Source organism: Vitis vinifera, chromosome 6 (assembly GCF_030704535.1).
Source record: "Vitis vinifera cultivar Pinot Noir 40024 chromosome 6, ASM3070453v1".
Taxonomy (NCBI): Eukaryota; Viridiplantae; Streptophyta; class Magnoliopsida; order Vitales; family Vitaceae; genus Vitis; species Vitis vinifera.
In genome coordinates, this window is record NC_081810.1 from 1,415,008 (window position 1) to 1,435,025 (window position 20,018).

At 36.8% G+C, this 20,018-nt stretch overlaps 1 protein-coding gene across 4 annotated transcripts in view; it reads left to right on the forward strand.

Moving 5' to 3' along the window:
• LOC100232893 (callose synthase 9) overlaps positions 1-20,018 on the forward strand; it is a 115,680-nt gene that overhangs the window by 72,240 nt on the left and 23,422 nt on the right. For all 4 annotated transcript variants that reach the window (XM_059737338.1, XM_059737335.1, XM_059737337.1 and 1 more), the window contains 9 exons: positions 1,032-1,129; positions 1,225-1,315; positions 1,413-1,573; positions 1,674-1,783; positions 6,626-6,760; positions 11,902-11,970; positions 12,055-12,232; positions 12,430-12,544; positions 12,839-12,958. In XM_059737338.1, coding sequence (XP_059593321.1) covers positions 1,032-1,129; positions 1,225-1,315; positions 1,413-1,573; positions 1,674-1,783; positions 6,626-6,760; positions 11,902-11,970; positions 12,055-12,232; positions 12,430-12,544; positions 12,839-12,958 — 1,077 coding nt within the window. The remainder of the gene's footprint in view (positions 1-1,031; positions 1,130-1,224; positions 1,316-1,412; positions 1,574-1,673; positions 1,784-6,625; positions 6,761-11,901; positions 11,971-12,054; positions 12,233-12,429; positions 12,545-12,838; positions 12,959-20,018) is intronic.

A 20,018-nucleotide genomic window follows, 5' to 3' on the forward strand; every position in this document is an offset into this window, starting at 1 on the left:
AATCCTAAATCAATCTGTGCTAGAAAAGTGGCATTGTAAGTCAGGTCAAGGGTGGTACTTGAGGGAGGTGAAGGGGCCTTATGGGAAAGGTGAGTGGAAGTGGTTAGTTCATAGTTGTCATGGTGGCTAGTGTTTTGGGGATGTGGTTGGAGCATGACATGTTCACATGAAGATTTCTTTGAAGTTTGCATTCTCAGACCAAAGAAGCCAACGTCTTGAAGTACTTTTCTGATCTGATTGGAGGGCCCATTGGAATCTGAAATTCATTGTGGACTTTTCTGATCTGGTGGTGGATGCTTTTCTGGGTCATAGTTCTTGAGGCAAGGCTGACAGGTGTAGGGTGAAAAAAAAATTGGTTGAGGGAAACTGTTGTTTTGGCCAACTTAAGGAGGTAGAGGATTATCATCATTCTATGAAGGATAAGGAAATGACCAATATTCTTTTGGGAGCCCAAGAACTATGGTTTTTGATTTTTGTGTTGCTCGGTGTCTCTTGGATTCCTGCTGAGTTGGTGAGATATGTGCTCTTCCACTGGTGGAGTTTTGTTCAAAGAGCTAGGAGAAGATGTGGAGTACTGCAGCACATGAATCCACTTTACGTATTTGTGTATTCAAAACATGAAAAAATTGACACTGAATCATATTATTGAATGTGAAGAAAGATTTGAAGTTCTAAATAACTTAAGTAATTTATTAAATGATGGTTCCCCCCTGTTTTTTTGGGCACATAGAAGACGAGCTTGTTTGATTTCTGGGCTGTACTGATACGTAGCTTGTTTCTTTGGTTCCATTATATTTTACTTTGTCATGAACATTATATTTCTGACCATATCTTTAAACAGGGCAGTGGAAATAATTGTGTATTTAATTCATTTAGATGATTTACCAATGAATCATGCTTTCATGCTAATAAATACTGTTTTTTCATCCTGTTAAGAAATGATGATTATTTATTTTATTTAAAAAGAAAACTTATTTGATGTCTGATGTACACATCTGCTCATTTTTCTGTTTAAAATACAACTTGAACAGAAAGAAGAGGAAAAGCCTGATTCTGTGAGTGGTGCTGTTAAAGCTGTTCAAGATCTCTATGATGTTGTGCGACATGATGTCCTTTCTATTAATATGAGGTCTGTTTAGTTTTCTATTTCATCCTATTGGATGCAGTCCAATAGCTTTTGTTTATTGTTTTGTAAAATTTTGCTCACTTAGGCGTTATTTTCAGGGATCATTATGAGACATGGAATCAGTTGTCAAAAGCAAGGACTGAAGGACGCTTATTTTCAAAGTTGAAATGGCCAAAAGATGCTGAGACGGTATATTTAGCCATCAATATTTTGTTTGTATTTTCCTTATTCTTAGGTTTCCTATAGTATTTCCATTTGAGATTGTTTAACTCAATAACATATGCAGAGAGCACAAGTTAAAAGATTATGTTCACTTTTAACCATCCAAGATTCCGCTGCAAATATTCCCAATAATCTTGAGGCCAGACGTAGGCTGCAGTTTTTCACAAATTCCCTTTTCATGAAGATGCCTGCAGCTAAGCTAGTCCGTGAGATGTTGTCTTTCAGGTAGTATAATTCTCTCGATTCAATTTTCTTGTATTTAATGATATTGATACCTAAGCTTATAAAATATAGCATCCTCAGTTCTTTCTATGTTTCTGTACAGTGTGTTCACTCCATATTATTCTGAGACTGTGCTTTATAGTATGGATGAACTCCAAAAGAAAAATGAGGATGGAATATCAACATTGTTTTACCTCCAGAAAATTTTTCCAGGTATACTCTGCTTTCAACGGTCAAGTTGGAAACTAAGCACTTATGTTTTTTCTATGTAGGATTTGTGCAATAAATATTCATATCTAGATTTGTTCAACTGTGTTGCCATATAAGTGCTTACTTGCATCACCTGTTTGGTTGGTTCTGCATGCTTATTATATCTTGGCCTAAAAGGATGTTGGGTGTTTGTAGAAATTGGTTGATTTACACTGGCTCTTAAAATAATTCATCTTTTGTAATTACCTTGTTACTTCCTTTCCTTGTTTAAGATACCCGCTTCAGTGGCTGCAAAAATTGAGAGGTTGCAAAGGGATTTTTTATGGTCAAGGATTAGGGAAGGTAAAAGAGATCATCTAGTTAGTTAGGATGTAGTGTGTAATCCGAAGGTAAAAGGGGGATTGGGATTTGGGAAGATTTCTCTAAGGAATCTCGCTCTCTTAGGGAAATGGTTGTGGAGGTACCCTAGAGAGGGTTCAGCTCTATGACATCAAGTTATTTTAAGCATTTATGGATCAAACTCTAATGGTTGGGATGCTAACACTATAGTCAGATGGTCACATCGTTGTCCTTGGAAGACTATTGCACAAGTCTTTCAGGAGTTTTCTAAGTTTACTCGGTTTGTGGTAGGAGATGAGGAAAGAATTCGGGTCTGGGAAGATTTGTGGTGGGGGGACCAACCTTTGGGATCCCAATATCCAAACTATTTAGAGTAGTATCGGATAAAAATATTCTTATTTCTTCAATTCTCGGTTCTACTCATCCTTTCTCTTGGAACTTTAATTTCCACCGTAACCTTTTAGATTTTGAGATAGAAGATTTAGAAAGCCTCATGCGGTCACTTGATGGTTTGCATCTATCACCTTTGGTTTCAGATGCCAGATCCTGGCCTTTATCTTCTTCAGGGCTTTTTTCAGTCAAATCTTTCTTTCTAGCCTTATCCCAATTTCTTGATTCTCCTCTGGTTTTTCCTACTAAGTTCTGAAGAATTTCTGAATTCCTTTATTGATATTTTTAGGTACACACCATACACATATATATACACAAATGACTGAATAAGAAAATATCAATCTTGCTTGATTCTCTCCTAAAATTAGTAAACTGAATCATCCTAAATGATCTCTCCTTTTTTATTCCTAAAATACTTTCCTAAATTAAAACCCTAACTTTGAATGCCAAATTTCAACAAGTTCGTTTGGAATTCTTAAGTACCTTTCAAAGTCAAGTCCTTTGTCTGGTTAGTGGCACACAATAAGGTAAATATTAATGACTTGCTACAATTGAGAAGACCCTACAAAGCTCTTAGTCTTGATATTTGTATTCTGTGCATAAAGCATGAGGAATCAGCAAATTATCTTTTCCTACATTGTTCTTTGACGATGGGGTTGTGACACAGATTATTTCAGTTAGCCAAGATGGATTGGGTCTCCCCGAGTAGCATCTTTGACATGTTGTCCATCAATTATAATGGTTTTGGTTTATCTAAGAGAGGGATAGTGTTGTGGCAAGCTGCAAGCATAACTTTAATTTGGGTTGTGTGGCGGGAAAGAAACGCGAGGATTTTTGAGGATAAAGCAAAGAATTCAGAGTATATTTGAGATTCTATTTATTTCCTTACTTCTCTTTGGGCTTTTTGTTCCAAGGTTTTTAAGGGGACTCCCCTTAATGTGTTACAACTTGACTGGTTAGCGGTGTGTAATTCCAAAGGGTTGGTCTAATCTAGGGAGTTTGTTTGTTTTTATTGTGTACTTTCTTGTTTTTGTATTCTTGTAGTTTAGTTTTCTTTGGTGGGAGGATTTCTCATTCTTCTCTTATACTTCTTTTTTTTCTATCAATATATCCCTTTGGCGTTTCCTATCAAAAATTTTTTTTCTAATATTTCAAACTAGTCTAGATGACAGACATCTCTTCTTTGACTCTCTAAGTACCTTGGTCCACCCTGCAAAGCTCTCTCTCAACATGATGAAGTTTTTTAATAATGTTTTGATGTGAATTGTTTCTTTAGGTTTGTTAACTGTATGAATTATTTACTATTAATTTTTTATAATTGGTAATCCTGATTTTCAAAAGGAAACTCCCAAGAACTCCTTGGCAACTGTCATCTAGACAGATATGAGAAAGAAGGCATTTTTCCACAATTTATTCACTAATCTATTCCCATCCGCAAAGATTTTAATGTTTCTTTTTAGCTTAATAACCCACAAGGTCGCCAGAATTGCTCCCCTGATAGTGGTCTGCTGGTGGAACTTCTGTCAACCTTAGATATAAAATCGTCATATTGGAGTCTCCTCTGGGAGTAACCCTTGCTATCCATGGTACTGAAAACATTTGCCAGACTTTAAAGAAAAGGGGCTATGGAGGACAGGGTGGTGTGTTGATTCCACAATGCACAAGCATGACACACAACAAGTGATGTAATCTTTTTCTGTCTTGTCTTGAGCTCAAACAGATAATAATTATTTTATTTTTCTATTAAACCACCCCAACCTTGTGAAGTGCTGGATTTCAGGGGAATTTGGGATTTCCAAATAAGTTTGTCTTTAGGGAAGTGAGAAGAGGAATCTACTTTAGGAGTGGGTTGGAAGAAAGATTTAGAGAAAATAAACTGCTAGTCCCTAAGCTTCCAGGTGGAACGAGTAAAGAAAGATACTTTGCAGAAAGACAACAGTAGAAGAGCTAGTAGATCTTCAATTGTCAACGTAAAATATTCTTCTGAAATTCAAGATTCCAAGTGTGTCATTAAAAAAACTATAGATATTAGCACTCAGGTGACCCCTAATGTTTTGAAAACCGGACTATACCAGCCGGTCCAACTGATCGAAATGTCCACCAGTGGCTTTTCTGGTCCGGTTGGGTGGAACGGACCATTATGGGGTTGAACTGCCATTGAACCATCTGACCCGGAGGTTAGACTATCGAATCGGACGAACCGTCTGGTTTTCTGTGAACCAGTCAATATATCGTTTGACCAAAACCTTAGTGGGCGTTCTCTTCACTTGGCCCTAACTCCCTTGTTTCCCAGCCCACCAAGCTTCTTGCTTGTAACTTGTATGTGCAAGCTATTTATATTACTCATTTAGTTTGTGATATTCCGATGTGGAATGTGGTTATAAAGAAAAGAAATTCTACATGGTGAGGATTTGAACCATGGATCCAAGGTTGCCAAAATGAAGAGGGAACCACTTTGCTACACGGTTCCTTTGATAAGTATATTGTTACATATCTATATATTAATGCTCTTTGCAAATTTTTATAATATAAAACATTTAAACAAATATAAATATTTATATTCACTTTTATTTTTATAATAATTATTAACAATAAATATGAATTAATTAATATAATAATTTTCAAAATTTTAAAATAATGAAATGCATAGATACATAGATAAAATTAAATATTATTATTTTCTTTTCATATTTAAATATTCTACATATTCTATTTAATAAATTTTGATATATTAATACATTTATATTTATGTTTATCATTTTATTCATATATCAAATATAAAAAAATGAAATGTTATCAAAAATTTTAATTTTATATATATATATATATATATATATATATATATATTAATGTTTTAAAATTATGTTTAATTTTAATAAAATCTAAATTATATATTTATGACATCACCGGTCTGACAAATGAATTGTGAACCAATAACTTTCCCGGTTCAATGATCGATCTAGTTTTGAAAATATTGGTGATCTCTCAAGCTCGGAAAAGAACAAAGATGTGGGAAATTCTCCTAGAAATGAGGAACCATCACTTGCAACAAAATGGGTAACATTGGATTTTATCTTTCCAAGGGCATCAATGGAAGTTTCTGATTACAATGTTTGACATCCCACCTGTTGTTTTGCAAACATAAATAATCTGAATCACATGATGTTATAAATAGTTACTTTCTTTTGGTGTCAAGGAACCATTTTCCTGAACAATAAATATTCCTTGTAGAATTCCTACCTAAACCCATTGGACTTAAGCCTGTGTTATCTCCAACTTTCACCAGATCTAGATCACAAAACCCCCTGAATCCACCTTCTCAATCTAGATCTAAGAGCCTTAATGCGAACGATATCATCTAAGATCACAATCAACCTAAATAGCGTGTAAAATTTTAGAATAAGAAATTTCCATGGAGGTAACTAGGGCAGCAAATCAAGTAGCATATCTTTTGGTTAGATAAGGAACTGCTCTGTTGGAGGTGATGGTTGGGGTCTACAACCTCCTTTGAAGCCCCTAGATATGGAGGAGTCTTCGGGTCAGTGAGTTTTGGGATGTGCTTGGCTGCATGTGGGTAGTGTTTATTATTATTACTACTTTATATTAGGGCATGGCTTTGTATTGGGTAGTGTTTGTATGTTTTTCCTTTTCTTGCCTCTCATCACATTTGTATATTCCGTGTGTACTTGATGCGCCTTTTCCATGCGCTTTTTGATATATTTGCCTCATTTGAAGGATACCTCATTCTTCCTTTTATCCCAGTCTGTCTTTTTAATAATGAAACAAGATTTAGAGTGTCATTGTCTTCTAAAAGAATATTTAGAGGGGTCAATTAAACTCTAACAAGAAAGAAGTCCATAACATCTCGAGTCTTCACCAAATTACGTCCATCTAAAGAACCCAGAAAACTAATTATGATTATTTTGATAATGTAATAAAAGCGAAGTTGTGTGTTACCGGAGTGATGTTATTAATGCTCATTGCTTATAATTATTTGACTTATGTTGTGGTTGATGTGCCTAACTGTTGGTGGTACTGAAATGATTGTTTTTGTATCACAAACTGTACCATTCATCTTCTTGTTCATTTTCTTAACATGGTATACCTTTATCATAGATGAGTGGAAAAACTTTCTTGCTCGGATTAATCGGGATGAGAATGCACAAGATTCAGAACTTTATGATAGTCCTAGAGATGTCCTTGAGCTTAGATTTTGGGCTTCTTACCGGGGACAAACATTAGCAAGAACTGGTATATATATTTCCTTTTCAATATATTTTTACTTTGATTTCTTCTATAGAATTGTTGCATGCTCAATGGTGTATGCTGTTTGTTTTTTCATCTGGTAATTTTCTTGCTTGTATGTGTTTCTTATACTTGATATCAATTGTCTTTTCCTAAGGCATGCATTAGTTGAATAAAGCTAGGTTGTTGTTTGTTGCAAGCCATGTTATTTTCACAAATTTTACATTATGTCATTGTAAGAAGCCAAGAGCTTGCCAATTGATTTGAAGAAAGCTTATGACCATGAGAATTGGGGTCATCCAGAAGACTGGCATTTGGAAAAGATATGCAGAAGATGGATTTTATTTTGTTTCTATATTGGTTCCCTCTCATTGATATTTTAATAAGATATTATTTTTGTATTATAACTTATAAGTAAAATAATGATCTACAAGGAGGAAGATAGATCCTTGTATTCCTATCACTAAAGTAAATGAACATAGGGAGCTTGGAGTGGGGAAAAAAAACTTCTTGGTAGAAAAAAATAGAAGTAAAAGAATAAGAAAAAAATATCTGTATTCCTATCACTAAAGTAGAGGTGGCGATTGGTCCACCAAACTTAAGGGTGTATGAAATCACCAACATGGTCAACAAGGGTGGTGCCTGCTATTGTCCAGCCTATCAGCTTTGTAATTTTCTGATTATATAACTTCTATAGACTACAACAATCTAAAACTACTTCCAGATCCAAAATCCTCTAAATTTAGCCGCCATATCCTTGTCCCTATCAGGTCTTATGCCACCCAAGAAAGAATTTTCCATGCATTCCATCTACAATAAGATTCGAGGCACTTAAGTCTCTTATTATTTTTCAGACTAGTAATGCTAGTATCTTTACTTCAGATGTTCTCCACTCCATGATTTTGTATAAGGCTCTCCACCCCATTTGACCTAGCTTGCCCTGCAAGCAACCATCTTAAGTTAAGCTTAATATTTCCTATAGGCAGAGGTGTCTTCTCAAATATAAATTCGGCCGCTACTCTATATGAGAGGCAAATTGGTTTCCTATTCATTGCAAATAAAAGCTAAGAGAACTCAGAAAACCCCCTGCTGATAGACATCAGAAGGACTTAACAAATTAACCACCTATTGCTTTTGGTCATTAAAGATCCTGACATTCCTTTCCAGCCAGATAACCTCTAAGGTTGCTAAAATTAACTTTCTACTGGAAAGCCCGGCCTCTAGGACTGCTACCAAACCTTTGAAAACAGACAGCCATAATGTAGAAAAAAAATATATCTTGGAACTATCTACGCTACCTGCAATAAAAAACACTTTCTGCCTTTCTTCAAAGCAATGGGGCTATAGGGGAAAAGATGGTTTGTGGATTCTCCATTTGCAAGGAATAGAATAGAGCTTTCAAGGGTAATGGCTTCTCACATCTCGAGTTATAATGCATCATTTGTATTAATTTTTCTATTAGCTACAAACCATATAATTGTACATGATTTTGGGGGAATTTTTGATTTCCTAAATAAGCTTACTTTGGGGGACGAAAGAATTGAATGTCAACAATTGATAATGCTTGCAATATTTTAAGGAAAAAAAATGATTGTGGAATGCAGCTCTGTCATGTCGTTTGAAGAATGGCAAAATGGGGATAAACATTGTGCAAGAACAATGCACAGCCTGAAACATCCTCAAACATCGATGTTAACATTTCTTTGCTAAGGTTGAAGAAAAGAAGTTATGAGTGGAAGGATAAAATAAAATAGGAAGACCTCCCAATCTCCAAAAGGAACACAAATAGGGGATAAAGGTGGCTTAAGGGCTGATCATCTCAACAAAGGTCCCTAAGAAATTAACTCAAGGCACATCTCATGCAACCTATGTTGCATGAGTTCAGGTGCAAGCATGTCTATCCGAGTGTTCGATCCTTCAGACCTACAAATTTTACAGTACAAAAACTAGGTTAGATAGTAATCAAAAGCAAAGATATCTTTGATAAGAACTCTCAAATTTGTTTTCTTTTATCCTGTTTCTTTCTTTCTTAATTATTCTTAAACATTCTCAAAGAAGTTCACTTTTTTAAAAACTATCTTTCTTAAATATAATTATCTCCTAAGGAAGTTGGAAAAAAAAAAAAAAAAGAGAATCCAAATGAAACAATCATATATGAATCAAGGTAGGTGGATCCCACAAGGATGCCACATCCATATCATTCATGTCTATACAGGTATGTTGGGGGGAGTTGGAGAGTCCTGTTATTATAGCTCACAACAAAAGGAAGATGACAAAAATAAAGAAAACAATGAAAGGGGGCTTAAGGGCTTATCACCCCACCTTGCAATAATGAAATGTGGAGAATCAAGTGTTAACTTTGAGCTATGGGTTTTTAAGGGTATTAATGCAAAACTCCTAATAACAATATTATGTCTCATTGAATGCTATGAATACTATAGATACTCTTCATCACCTGGTGCCATAAGGAGTTTCACTACGGAATTCCCACAATCATTTTCTAATGAAAGGTATATTCCTTACATAGATCCCCCTCGAAACTTAAAAATTCTTCTTAGACTCTGGTGTACTAAGTTGCTCCAATTGCCTCTTAAACCCTCATTAACCATATAACATAGGAAGAAATTTCCCAAAGTTTTCTTGATCACCAATGCTATCAGATTGAAAGTTTAAAGATACATGGCCTATAAAATTTGCGCACATGTGAAACAAGTTAAAGTAATTCTACCCCCTAAAACAAGTAAGCCTTTTCCATTCTCATTGATTTGGCTGGTACAAGTAGCTTTCTCAGTGGCACTAGGGATCGTTAGAAGGATACTTCTTTTTTATTTCCTTTTTATTATTGTTGGCAGTGATTTTGCAGACATTTGGACATTGGAGGGAGAGGAGTTGGAACTAAGATGCCTCCCCCTAGCTGGTGGCCCTTCATGTGGGGTGGCAGCTTAAATAATCATTGTGCCTCTAGGTTGGATCTTTTTCTTGTTTAAGAAGAAATGGGAGAATCATTTTAGTGGTCTGACCTAGAGCATTCTGCCAAGACCAGTATCTAATCACGTGCCTATTTTGCTAGATGGAGGAGGGATAGGGTGGGGAACACTTAATAAAAAAATTGGTGGGAGAGTTACAATGTTAGCCATGCCCTAGCAGCCAAACTCAAAGCCTTAAAAGAGGATCTTAAAGTTTGGAGCAAAGAGGTTTTTAGAAATGTCACTGCGAATAGAAAGTTGGCTTTGAATCAGATAAGCTTTTGGGATGAGAAGGAAAGTGAAGGTATTCTTTCAATTGAGGAAAGAGAGGCTACAATGGAGCCTTCTTTGGGAGGCTGCATGAGTGGACCATTAGGAGGGTCGTGGAAGATAATTTGGTTTGGCTGAACATAAAGAGCAATTCTATAGTTAAGTTTTTCTACTCCTATTTATCAAATGGAAGGGCAGAGTTGTTTCCTTTTGGCACTGTTTGGAATTCTTGGGTACTGTTGAGGATTAGTTTTTTTGAATCAAAAGCAATGTGGGGTAGTATTCTTACTTTGGACCAACTCAAAAAAGAAAGGTTGGAGGATCCCAAATAGATGCTACATGTGCAAAGAAGTAGTAACCTCTAACAACATCCTTCTTCACTGCTCAAAAGCAGCTATTTTGGGGCAGCTGATCTATATGCCCCTTTTGGTGTTCAAAGGATGATGCATTCTTTGGTGAGAGGTACGCTTTTGAGATGGCATGGGTCTTTTGTCAAAAAGAAAAAAAAAGGCTTGGAAAGCTGCTTCTTTATGCTTAGTTTGGACATTATGGAGGAAGTGAAATAGGAGAGCATTCGAGAATATTGAGGACTTTGTGGAGTGATTAGGCTTTGAGCCTTTGAGTAAGGCATGGTTGCTGTTTTTTGCGTTCCCCTCACCTTGTTTTTTGGCCTTTTTGGTGTCTTTGTATATATCATGACTACTTTTATGTGCTTCTTTAGGTGTTGTTAATACAATTGATATTTTACCCAAAGAGAAAAAAAATTGCAATCTTGGAAGCTGGTTTTTTCTTTTCTGAGAATGCTATGTGGGTATTCAACTAATGCAAAGGCAGTTTGAGATGCAGTTGTTTTAGAGAGTAGAATGGCTGAGTGGGTGGGAAATAGTGTATCTACCAAGTTGGGGTCGGCATCTTATGGGCATGTTTTTCGGACCTTTGTTTAAGGAAATATCAATTTGAATGCGCTTTTTCAGAGAATAGAAAACAACGCTAATCAGCTGGAAAATAATTATCTGCCAAGCTGAGACAGGTTGATTTTGATTTGGTATGAAATGTCAAACCTGCTTCTTTATTTTACATTGTTGATTGGGGAGTGCCCTCCTAAAAGAGTTGGGGCTTTTTAGATCACTATCCATAAAAATCAAGCTATTGCATGGAGGTTTTTATTGAGATCTGTGATGTGGATGAGAGAATTTGTTAAGGAAGGCAATTGTGTTGATGTATGGGTCTGACAGAGGAGAGTTGTGGTCTAATGATATAAGAGGATGTCATGGTCCTAGGCTTTGTAAAATTTGTTGATGGGTGTGGGGTTGAAGGTTGGTTTCAATTTTAATTTGTATGGTATAGGGACTTGACTTCATGGAGGATGTCAAAAATGTGTATGGTGTTATGGGTGGTATGGGATACTCATGTGGCTTACTTGGGAGGGTGAGAAGCTATACATATTGGGATCCAAAATTAGTTTAAATTTTAATTTGTTGTTATCTTTTTATGTGAAATGGAGAAATCATTAATCTTATAAGTGAAAGAATGAACTACCTTTTGAAGTGCTGAAAAACAAGAGTAGAAGTGAAAGGGCCTGTAAAATAACCAAAAGACTAAGGCCCAAGTAAAATCTGATTAGAATCTCAGAAGAATATACACCTGAGGAAAGCTTCAAAACAGGACCTGACAATAATTTTTGAAAGATTTGTTTTGGGAATAGATCACTCTTCTTTGAATTGTTTTAGTCTTGTACTTTTCTTTAAGGTCATTATTGGCCTGTATTCGTATTCATGTGTTCTTTGTTTTCTTCCTTTCTCTCTCCCTGGGTTGCTGCTATATAGTAGTATATTAGCAAATGTGTAAGCAGGCATATCTCTATGCTTTAATTATTTATCTGCTTTATCAATAATTTGGTGAGATTGGCAGTTCGTGGAATGATGTACTATAGGAAAGCTCTTATGCTTCAGAGTTATTTGGAAAGGAATGCTGCTGGAGGTTTGGTCCCTTGCTACTTTCATTTTATTTTAATTCTATTTTAGCTTGTGTTTTTGCTATCTCACCTTATGTTGAAAATATCAGATGTTGAAGCTGCGATTTCTAGTGATGTTGCAACTGATACTCAAGGTTATGAGTTTTCTCCTGCGGCACGAGCTCTGGCAGATCTGAAGTTTACATATGTTGTTACATGTCAAATATATGGAATACAAAGAGAAGAGCAAAAACCTGAGGCTGTGGATATTGCATTGCTAATGCAACGGTAAGTTACAAGTTATTTCCACTTTTTTGGGTCCGCCTCAACAACATGTTGGAATTTTGGGTCTTCAAGGATTTTCATCAATGAAGTTATTTTATCTGTTCCATCGAAATACTATATGCATTTTTTAATTTTTGTTTGATCTGTAGTCTTTACATATTTCTTATTTGTTCTTTACATGTATCCACTTTTGATATTAGAAATGAAGCTCTTCGAGTTGCTTACATTGATTCCGTTGAGACTCTGAAGGATGGTATAGTGCAGACAGAGTTCTATTCTAAACTTGTGAAAGCTGATATCAATGGGAAAGATCAGGTTCATGCATGCATGTCTCTCTATTAAATTACCTTTTGGTAGTCATTAGGCTCGTTTCAGTTCACATACTTGAATAATTGATCAGGCACTGCCATTTTGGTTTGCACCTGATGGGTAGCACTTGACAATTGGAGAAAGAATGGTTTATGATGCATCTTTCTTCTTCATCTGATATATTGTATTATGACTAATTGCTGGAGGTCTTTGTTTGAACACTCTAATTTCAAATAACTTATCTATCTGTACTTTTATTTATTTATTTGTTATCTCACTGTTATCAGTTATGTTTTTCAGGACATATACTCTATCAAATTACCAGGAAATCCTAAACTTGGTGAAGGAAAACCTGAAAATCAAAACCATGCAGTTATATTTACTCGTGGAAATGCAATTCAAACGATTGACATGAATCAGGTCACTAACTCTTTTTGATCTATTCACAAAATAAAAAATGGACTTCTTGTGTTCTGCTGCATGAAGTAGATTAAGTTTGTTGAATTTGGGATTGTGAAAAATATTTGTAATTTTGGAAAATACTCTCATTTTGTATAGCGTTATCAGAGTTGTATAGGTTCTGGTGAGCTAAACTGATGAAGTTCAGGAATGTTAGGATATAACATACTTATACACATGTAAATTTGTGAAAGAAATCTGAAAAAAAATTGATTCATGTCTTAGGGAAAAAGATTACACAACTGTGTAGAATACAATAGTGACGTATAAATAAATGTTATGGAATTTAGTGTTTTTCTTATTTTGAGTTGTTTGGATGATGGCAAGTTGGGTAAGTCAAACCCTCTTAGGGTGGTATGTGATTTTATCGGGAAAAAACTAAAAAAGGTCTAGAGGGTTGCCCTGCTGTGTGCATTTTCGATATTATGGAAGGAGAGGAAGTGAAGAACCAAAGATCTTTTGAAAGCAAAAAAATTGTCTAATCAAGCATTAAAACTTACATTTCTCTCTAACCTTTCATTGTGGGTTAGGTTGCATATGGATGGGGGAAACTTAACCATAATAGATTTTAGAGATTGGTTAGGGTGCTTATGAAGGGGCTTTTGTTTTTGTTGCTCTTTCCTTTGTTTTTTTCTTTTTGGCGCTCTCTATATGTACTTGTGTATTTTGGTGTGCATTTGCTTATTCTTTTAATATAAATTTAGCATGGAAATTCTCCCTCATCCTCCTCAGATTCAGAGAAAAGGGACATATCCCTCAATTTATGTGTTATTTATCCATTCCTACTTTTTTTATGCCAATGTTGGTGATTGGAGATAACTCTCTTCAATTATTCTTGGAATGGGAGGGAGTAGGAGCTACCTAGCCCTCTTTCTCAACTTGAGTCTTAAGTTCAACAACTTTCATCATTGACGAACACCTATGCTAATAAAGACAAAACAAAGAAGTGGGAGTCTATGTCTTGAATGAATCAGTAACATTGGATTATGAACTTTCCACTTATGATCATCATGAATTGAATTATTATCAAATTGCTTTGGTTTTTTACTAATGCCAATAATTGACGATTGCACAATTTGAACAATTTTTAATTTCACGTCAAATAACAAGTGAATAAGCATAATAATACCTTCTCTGTAAGACATGAAGTAGCTCTATCTAAGAACTTCTAATTGAGATACTTCAAAAAGTCTTTAAGACCATGTCTAGGGGCTGATGCTTGCCCAATGCCGGAAGGTCAAGGTCTCAACTAAGATAAGGGATGTGCCTTTCTAAATGATATTACAAGTGGAGATGGGCCCGTAGTCTTTATTAGTAGTAGACAAAGCTGATTTAGGAATGAGAATTAGAGTTGTAGAATTGAAAACCCTAAGCATTACCCTAGTATTAAATAAATTAGATATTGCAACTAGCACTACAACACTAACCATATCTCAATTCCCTTTGTAAGATGAAGTAATGAAATTCACCCGTTATTCCAAATGCTCGCCACATCCGAAAAAAATAAGAGGCTATTTGTATTCCTCGGAAACCCTTGTCTACATCACCATTCAATATTACTTAGCCCACTATTGGCCTAACCACTTGGGCACTAGGTCCAATGTGAGTAGGATTGCTTATCCATGCTTCATAATTTGAAAAACATAGTTTAAGATCATTGACTTTGATCATGCCACTAGGCATTTGATTAGGACTTTCCACAAAGCAGAATATATAACCTATTTGCAGAAAATTATCAACTATTCTAACATTCCCCATCATGCTGATGCAAAGGTATTTTGCATCCTAGGCTTACTAATTATCTGTTGAAAGTTTGTGTTGGACAATCCTTTTGTGAGCACATAGGTGAGCTGAATAGGAGATGAAACATATAAAGTCCAAACTTATCTCAAATTTAGAATTTTTTATTTTTATTTTTAATGAAATGTCTACAAATCTCCACATGCTTGATGTAGTCATGTTGTATTGGATTGTTGTACTATGTTGATAGCTGCTTTATTATCACAATAAAACATCATTAGACTACTCTCACTTTCAAATCTAAGAGTGTTATCTTCAACTAGAGTATTTCCAGCATCCCCTATGCCATTACCTTGAACTCTACCTTTGCACTAGACAAGCCACTATTGGTTATTCATCTCTAAGTAACCAAATTCCATTCTAAGAAGGTACAATACCCGATAGTTGATCTTCTGTGTGTCATGGAGCTAGCCTAATTAGCATTTGTGTAAGCTTCTAACTAAGCTCCTCACCTTTATGATACATGAGGCCTTTCACTGGAGTTCCTTTCAAGTATCTAACAATTTTATAGACAGCTTCAAAATGTGGTTTAAAAGGAGCATGCATGAACTAGCTCACTATACTCACAATATAATCTATATTTGGTTTTGTGTGTGATAGGTGGATAAGCTTCCTAACCATTCTTTGATACATCCATCGATTAACCGGTTCTTCGTCTTCTTGTTTTTTTTCCTAGCTGATTGGCCTCTATTGGAGTGTCAATGGGTTTGCTACCAACCATACCCCTTTTGGCGTCAAGTCTTGCCTTGTATTTGTCTAATGATCCATCAGATTTGTACTTCATGTTGAGGATCGATTTGCAACACACTAGCCTTTTTCCATTTGGTAACTTAACAATCTCTAAAGTGTGGCTTTTTCCCCATGTTATCATCTCCTCATTCATGGTATCTTTCCATGGTCTTAAGGCTAAGGCTTCTCAAACAAAGGTGGAAATGTCTAGTTTGAGGTGAAAGTTTTTGCATAGACACAAAATGAGACATGAGTGCAAGCTCAAACCCTTGGAGGGGATTTTTGAAGTGTAAATTGGACTTTAATCATTATTTTCATTACCTATTTCAAAGTTGACAATTGGAGCTGGAGAAGTGATGATGGATTTTTTCTTTTTGGAGTACACGTTGCAAATTGGAGTCTTAGGTCTATCCACTATGGGTTCATTATTTGTGAGAGGATTAAGAGAAGTTTTAACAAGATTTTCAAATGGTATTTTGGGAGACACCTTTTGATTGGCCCTAAGAAATATTATTGGGGTTATCTCTTAGGTTTGGGTCAACAATCTTTCTATTCTCATCATCTTTATGTATATTGACACTTCCGGCCATTGTATCATTTTTTTCAATCTCAATGCCATTTTTTCCTTCTTCCACCTATCTTCATCAACCCAATCCCACCCATCTTCCAATCTTGAGATATTCTTTTCCTAAAGATGGGTGCTATCAAAGAATAGTTGATGCAACACACAATCATCGAGAACCATATCTCATTGCAAAGCCTTTTCCATTTTGATAGCCAACATTAGCTAATGTTCACACATCCCTTGCACCTCTTTCAGAGCCTCTTTGAAAGCCATCAATCACCCTGCCTCATGTTCCCTCCATCCGAGCCGAGCCAAGAATAGGATAAAGAAGGATGCCATTGAAAGAAAAGAGTGACGGAACGACATCTGATCTCCATTCACTCAAGAACTTAAATCACTCCCTATTCCCTATATAGAAAGACTACCCGAAAGGAATCGACATATGCTCTGGCGCTTACCACACTTCCCAACAACTTAGGTAAGGCTCCCTAAGGTTTGCGTTGCAGTTTCATCCATCGGTAGCCCCCCTTTTCGCAATAGAAAGATTTGTCTCCCTATCACTAGAGGTATAAGTAGAAGTCCCTCAAAAGCAATCCTGTGAGAGAACTAGTTCCTTGCCAGTAATACTACTTGAAGTTTCCGTGCCCCTACCAGTAGTGGCAATCCCTTTAGTCCCTGTATATCTGTATTGCCTTGCTCAATAAGAAGCAGTGCCCGTAACAACAGTTACACAAGCTAGCAAACAAGTGAGATAGAAAGCGAGCATTTTAGGCCAATGGCAATCCAAGAGTCTTAAGTCCTCCTTTGTTTTACTAATTTGTTTAAGATTGATTTCCTAGTTTTCCTAGTTTCCAATTATCTTTGTTTCCTTTTTCTAGTTTCCTATTTTAGTTATTTCCGTAATTTTTGCATTACAAACATTATTTAAAGGCTTATTGTAATTGTTAGAATTAGTTCAATATAATTTATTAGAATTATTCCCTAATTTTCAGATCCTATTGTGATCTTTGTGTTTGTTCTCGAGTGTTTTTCTATTTCGTTTCGAAACAAACCTTACGTTGCACCAATGGCTAATCCTCTACAAAAGTCTCATCCATAGTGACATAATGCTCTTTCATAAAAAGGTGATAACACTTGTAGCCCTTCTTTGTGTGGGAGTACCCTAGGAGCAAACTTCACTACTCTAGGATCCAACTTTTCATGTAAGTGTTGAGGGGTATGAATATGGGATACACACCTGAAGACCTTTGGTGACAAAGTGCCTACACCTTGAAAGTTAGGAAATATCATGAGTTTCTTCACTAGTGCTTGACACTCCAAAAATTTAGTTGGCATTATGTTGATAACGTATATGCAACTGTCAATATAAATTCTTGATTGAAATATTCCTTTTCATTATCATATCTCAGGTTTATAATTTTGATTCTAAACTAAATGTTGACAAATTTGTGAAATGCATAGGAAACCGAGGACACTTTGGACTTGGACTTCATGACATAAGTCAGCAAGTTCCTGAAATATTTTTTTTTAATTGTATTGCAAAGAGGCGCTAAAATAGCGACCCATAGAAATACACAATAAGGGAACTCACCCCCTTACAAAAGGGCCCATACAACAAGGAAAAAAACAAAAAATCTTCTCCCTTATCGCAAACACACTCATTCTATAAAATCTATTAAGGTTGAAGTGTCAAAATATTGTGTGAATGGCCGAATACCTTGGCCTTGAGTTTTGTATATTATATATAGACTTTACAAGGATGCTATACATGGAAAACAAATAAAAGCAAATAAATTCCCACATGATTCTAGCTCTATACATGTAAACTATAATCTGTCAAATAATATATGCTAACTGTACAGAATAATAAATGGAGAAATAAGGAAAGAAGTGTGGACAGCAAAGCTGTCCTTTGACAGCCCCCCTCAAATTGATGCAAGTTGATCAACAAGCATCAATTTGCTACTTAGCAAGCAATGTCGATGACGAGGGAGAGCCTTGGTAAAGATATCAACAATTTGGAAGGCCTGGATCTTCACAGGAGTGTATGGGCCATTCTCCAAAGAAGATAGGGAGATTCTTTGGGAAGAGCTAGGGGCTATAAGGGGCATCTGGGATGACCCTTGGTGCTTAGGGGGTGATTTCAATGTTACCCTATCCCAATGGGAAAGGAGTAATCAGGGGAGGCTGACTGGCGCCATGAGAAGATTTGCTCAGGTGGTTGAGGAATTAGAGCTCCTGGATCTTCCTGGGGGTGGCTTCTTGGAGTGGGGGCATGAACAATCAATCTTGGGCTAGGCTGGACCATTTTCTAGTGACCCAAGATTGGCTTGACTGTTTTAGTGGGGTTGTCTAGAGTAGGTTACCCAGACCCACCTCTGACCATTTTCCCATTTTGCTAAAAGGTGGAGGGATCAGAAGGGGCCCTTCCCTGTTTAGGTTCGAAAATATGTGGCTCAAAGTTGACAGGTTTAAGGAGCTTCTTCGGGGTTGGTGGCAGGAGGCGGGGGGGAGAGGGAGGGCCAGCTTTAGATTGGCTACAAAGATGAAGGTCTTGAAGGATAAAATCAAAGGATGGAACAGGGACGTGTTTGGAAGGTTGGAAGTCAACAAAAACTAGCACTTCAACAAGTAGAATTTTGGGATGGGGTGGAGAGTGAAAGGAGCCTGACTGAAGGAGAGATGGAGTTGAAAAGAGAAACTAAGGAAGTCTTTAAAAAATGGGTGCTTTTGGAAGAAACGCATTGGAGACAAATGTCAAGGGAGCTGTGGCTTAAGGAAGAGGATAAGAACACAGGGTTCTTTCACCAGATGGCTAATGCCCATAGAAGAAATAACTCCATGGAAAAGATTAAGATCAATGGGAGGTGGCTGGAGGAGGAGCAGGAGGTGAGAGAGGGGGTTGTGAATGCTTTTCAGCAGCTGTTGTCAGAGGAGCCAGCTTGGAAAGCTGATATTGAGGGGCTGAATCTTCAAAGGTTAAACCATATTGAAGCTGAAGGCTTGGAACAACCATTCACTGAGGAAGAGACTCATGCTGCTCTGATGGGAATGAATGGAGATAAGGCTCCAGGCCCGGATGGATTCACAGTGGCCTTTTGGCAATCTTGTTGAGACTTCGTGAAGGAGGAGATTGTGGATCTGTTCAAGGAGTTTTTTGATGAGAAGTCCTTTGCTAAGAGTCTCAATTCTACCTTCCTATCATCCCTAAGAAAGGGGGGGCTGATGACCTTGGGGATTTCAGGCCCATTAGTCTGCTAGGGGGATTGTATAAGCTCTTGGCCAATAGGCTGAAGAAGGTTTTAGACAAGGTGGTCTCTGCGGACCAAAATGCTTTTGTGAAGGGAAGACATATTTTGGATGCCTCGCTCACAGCCAATGAGGTGATTGACTTCTAGCATAAACGTAAAGATGGGTTTTGGAGCTTGTTGGATGGAGTGGATATGGTGGTGTATTTCAACTGCAAATTTTTCTATTCTGGTTAATGGGGTGCCAGCAGGTTATTTTTCCAATTCCAGGGGGTTGCGCCAAGGAGATCCACTCTCTCCCTACCTTTTTGTGTTGGGTATGGAAGTGCTAAGTGCACTTTTAAGAAGGGTTGTTGATGGGGGATTCATTTCCGGTTGTAGTCTTCGAGGGAGGGAGGGAATGGAGATGAATGTGTCCCATTTACTATTTGATGATGACACTATTATCTTCTGTGAAGCAAGGCAAGATCACCTTACCTATCTAAGCTGGATTTTGGCGTGGTTTGAGGCAGTCTCTGGTCTTAAAATAAACCTAGCTAAGAGTGAAGTAATTCTGGTTGGGGAGGTTGAAGACATTGAGGAATTGGCTGTGGAGATAGGGTGTAGAGTGGGGGCCCTTCCTACTGTTTATTTGGGGCTGCCCCTTGGAGCCAATCACAAGGCCACGACTATGTGGGAC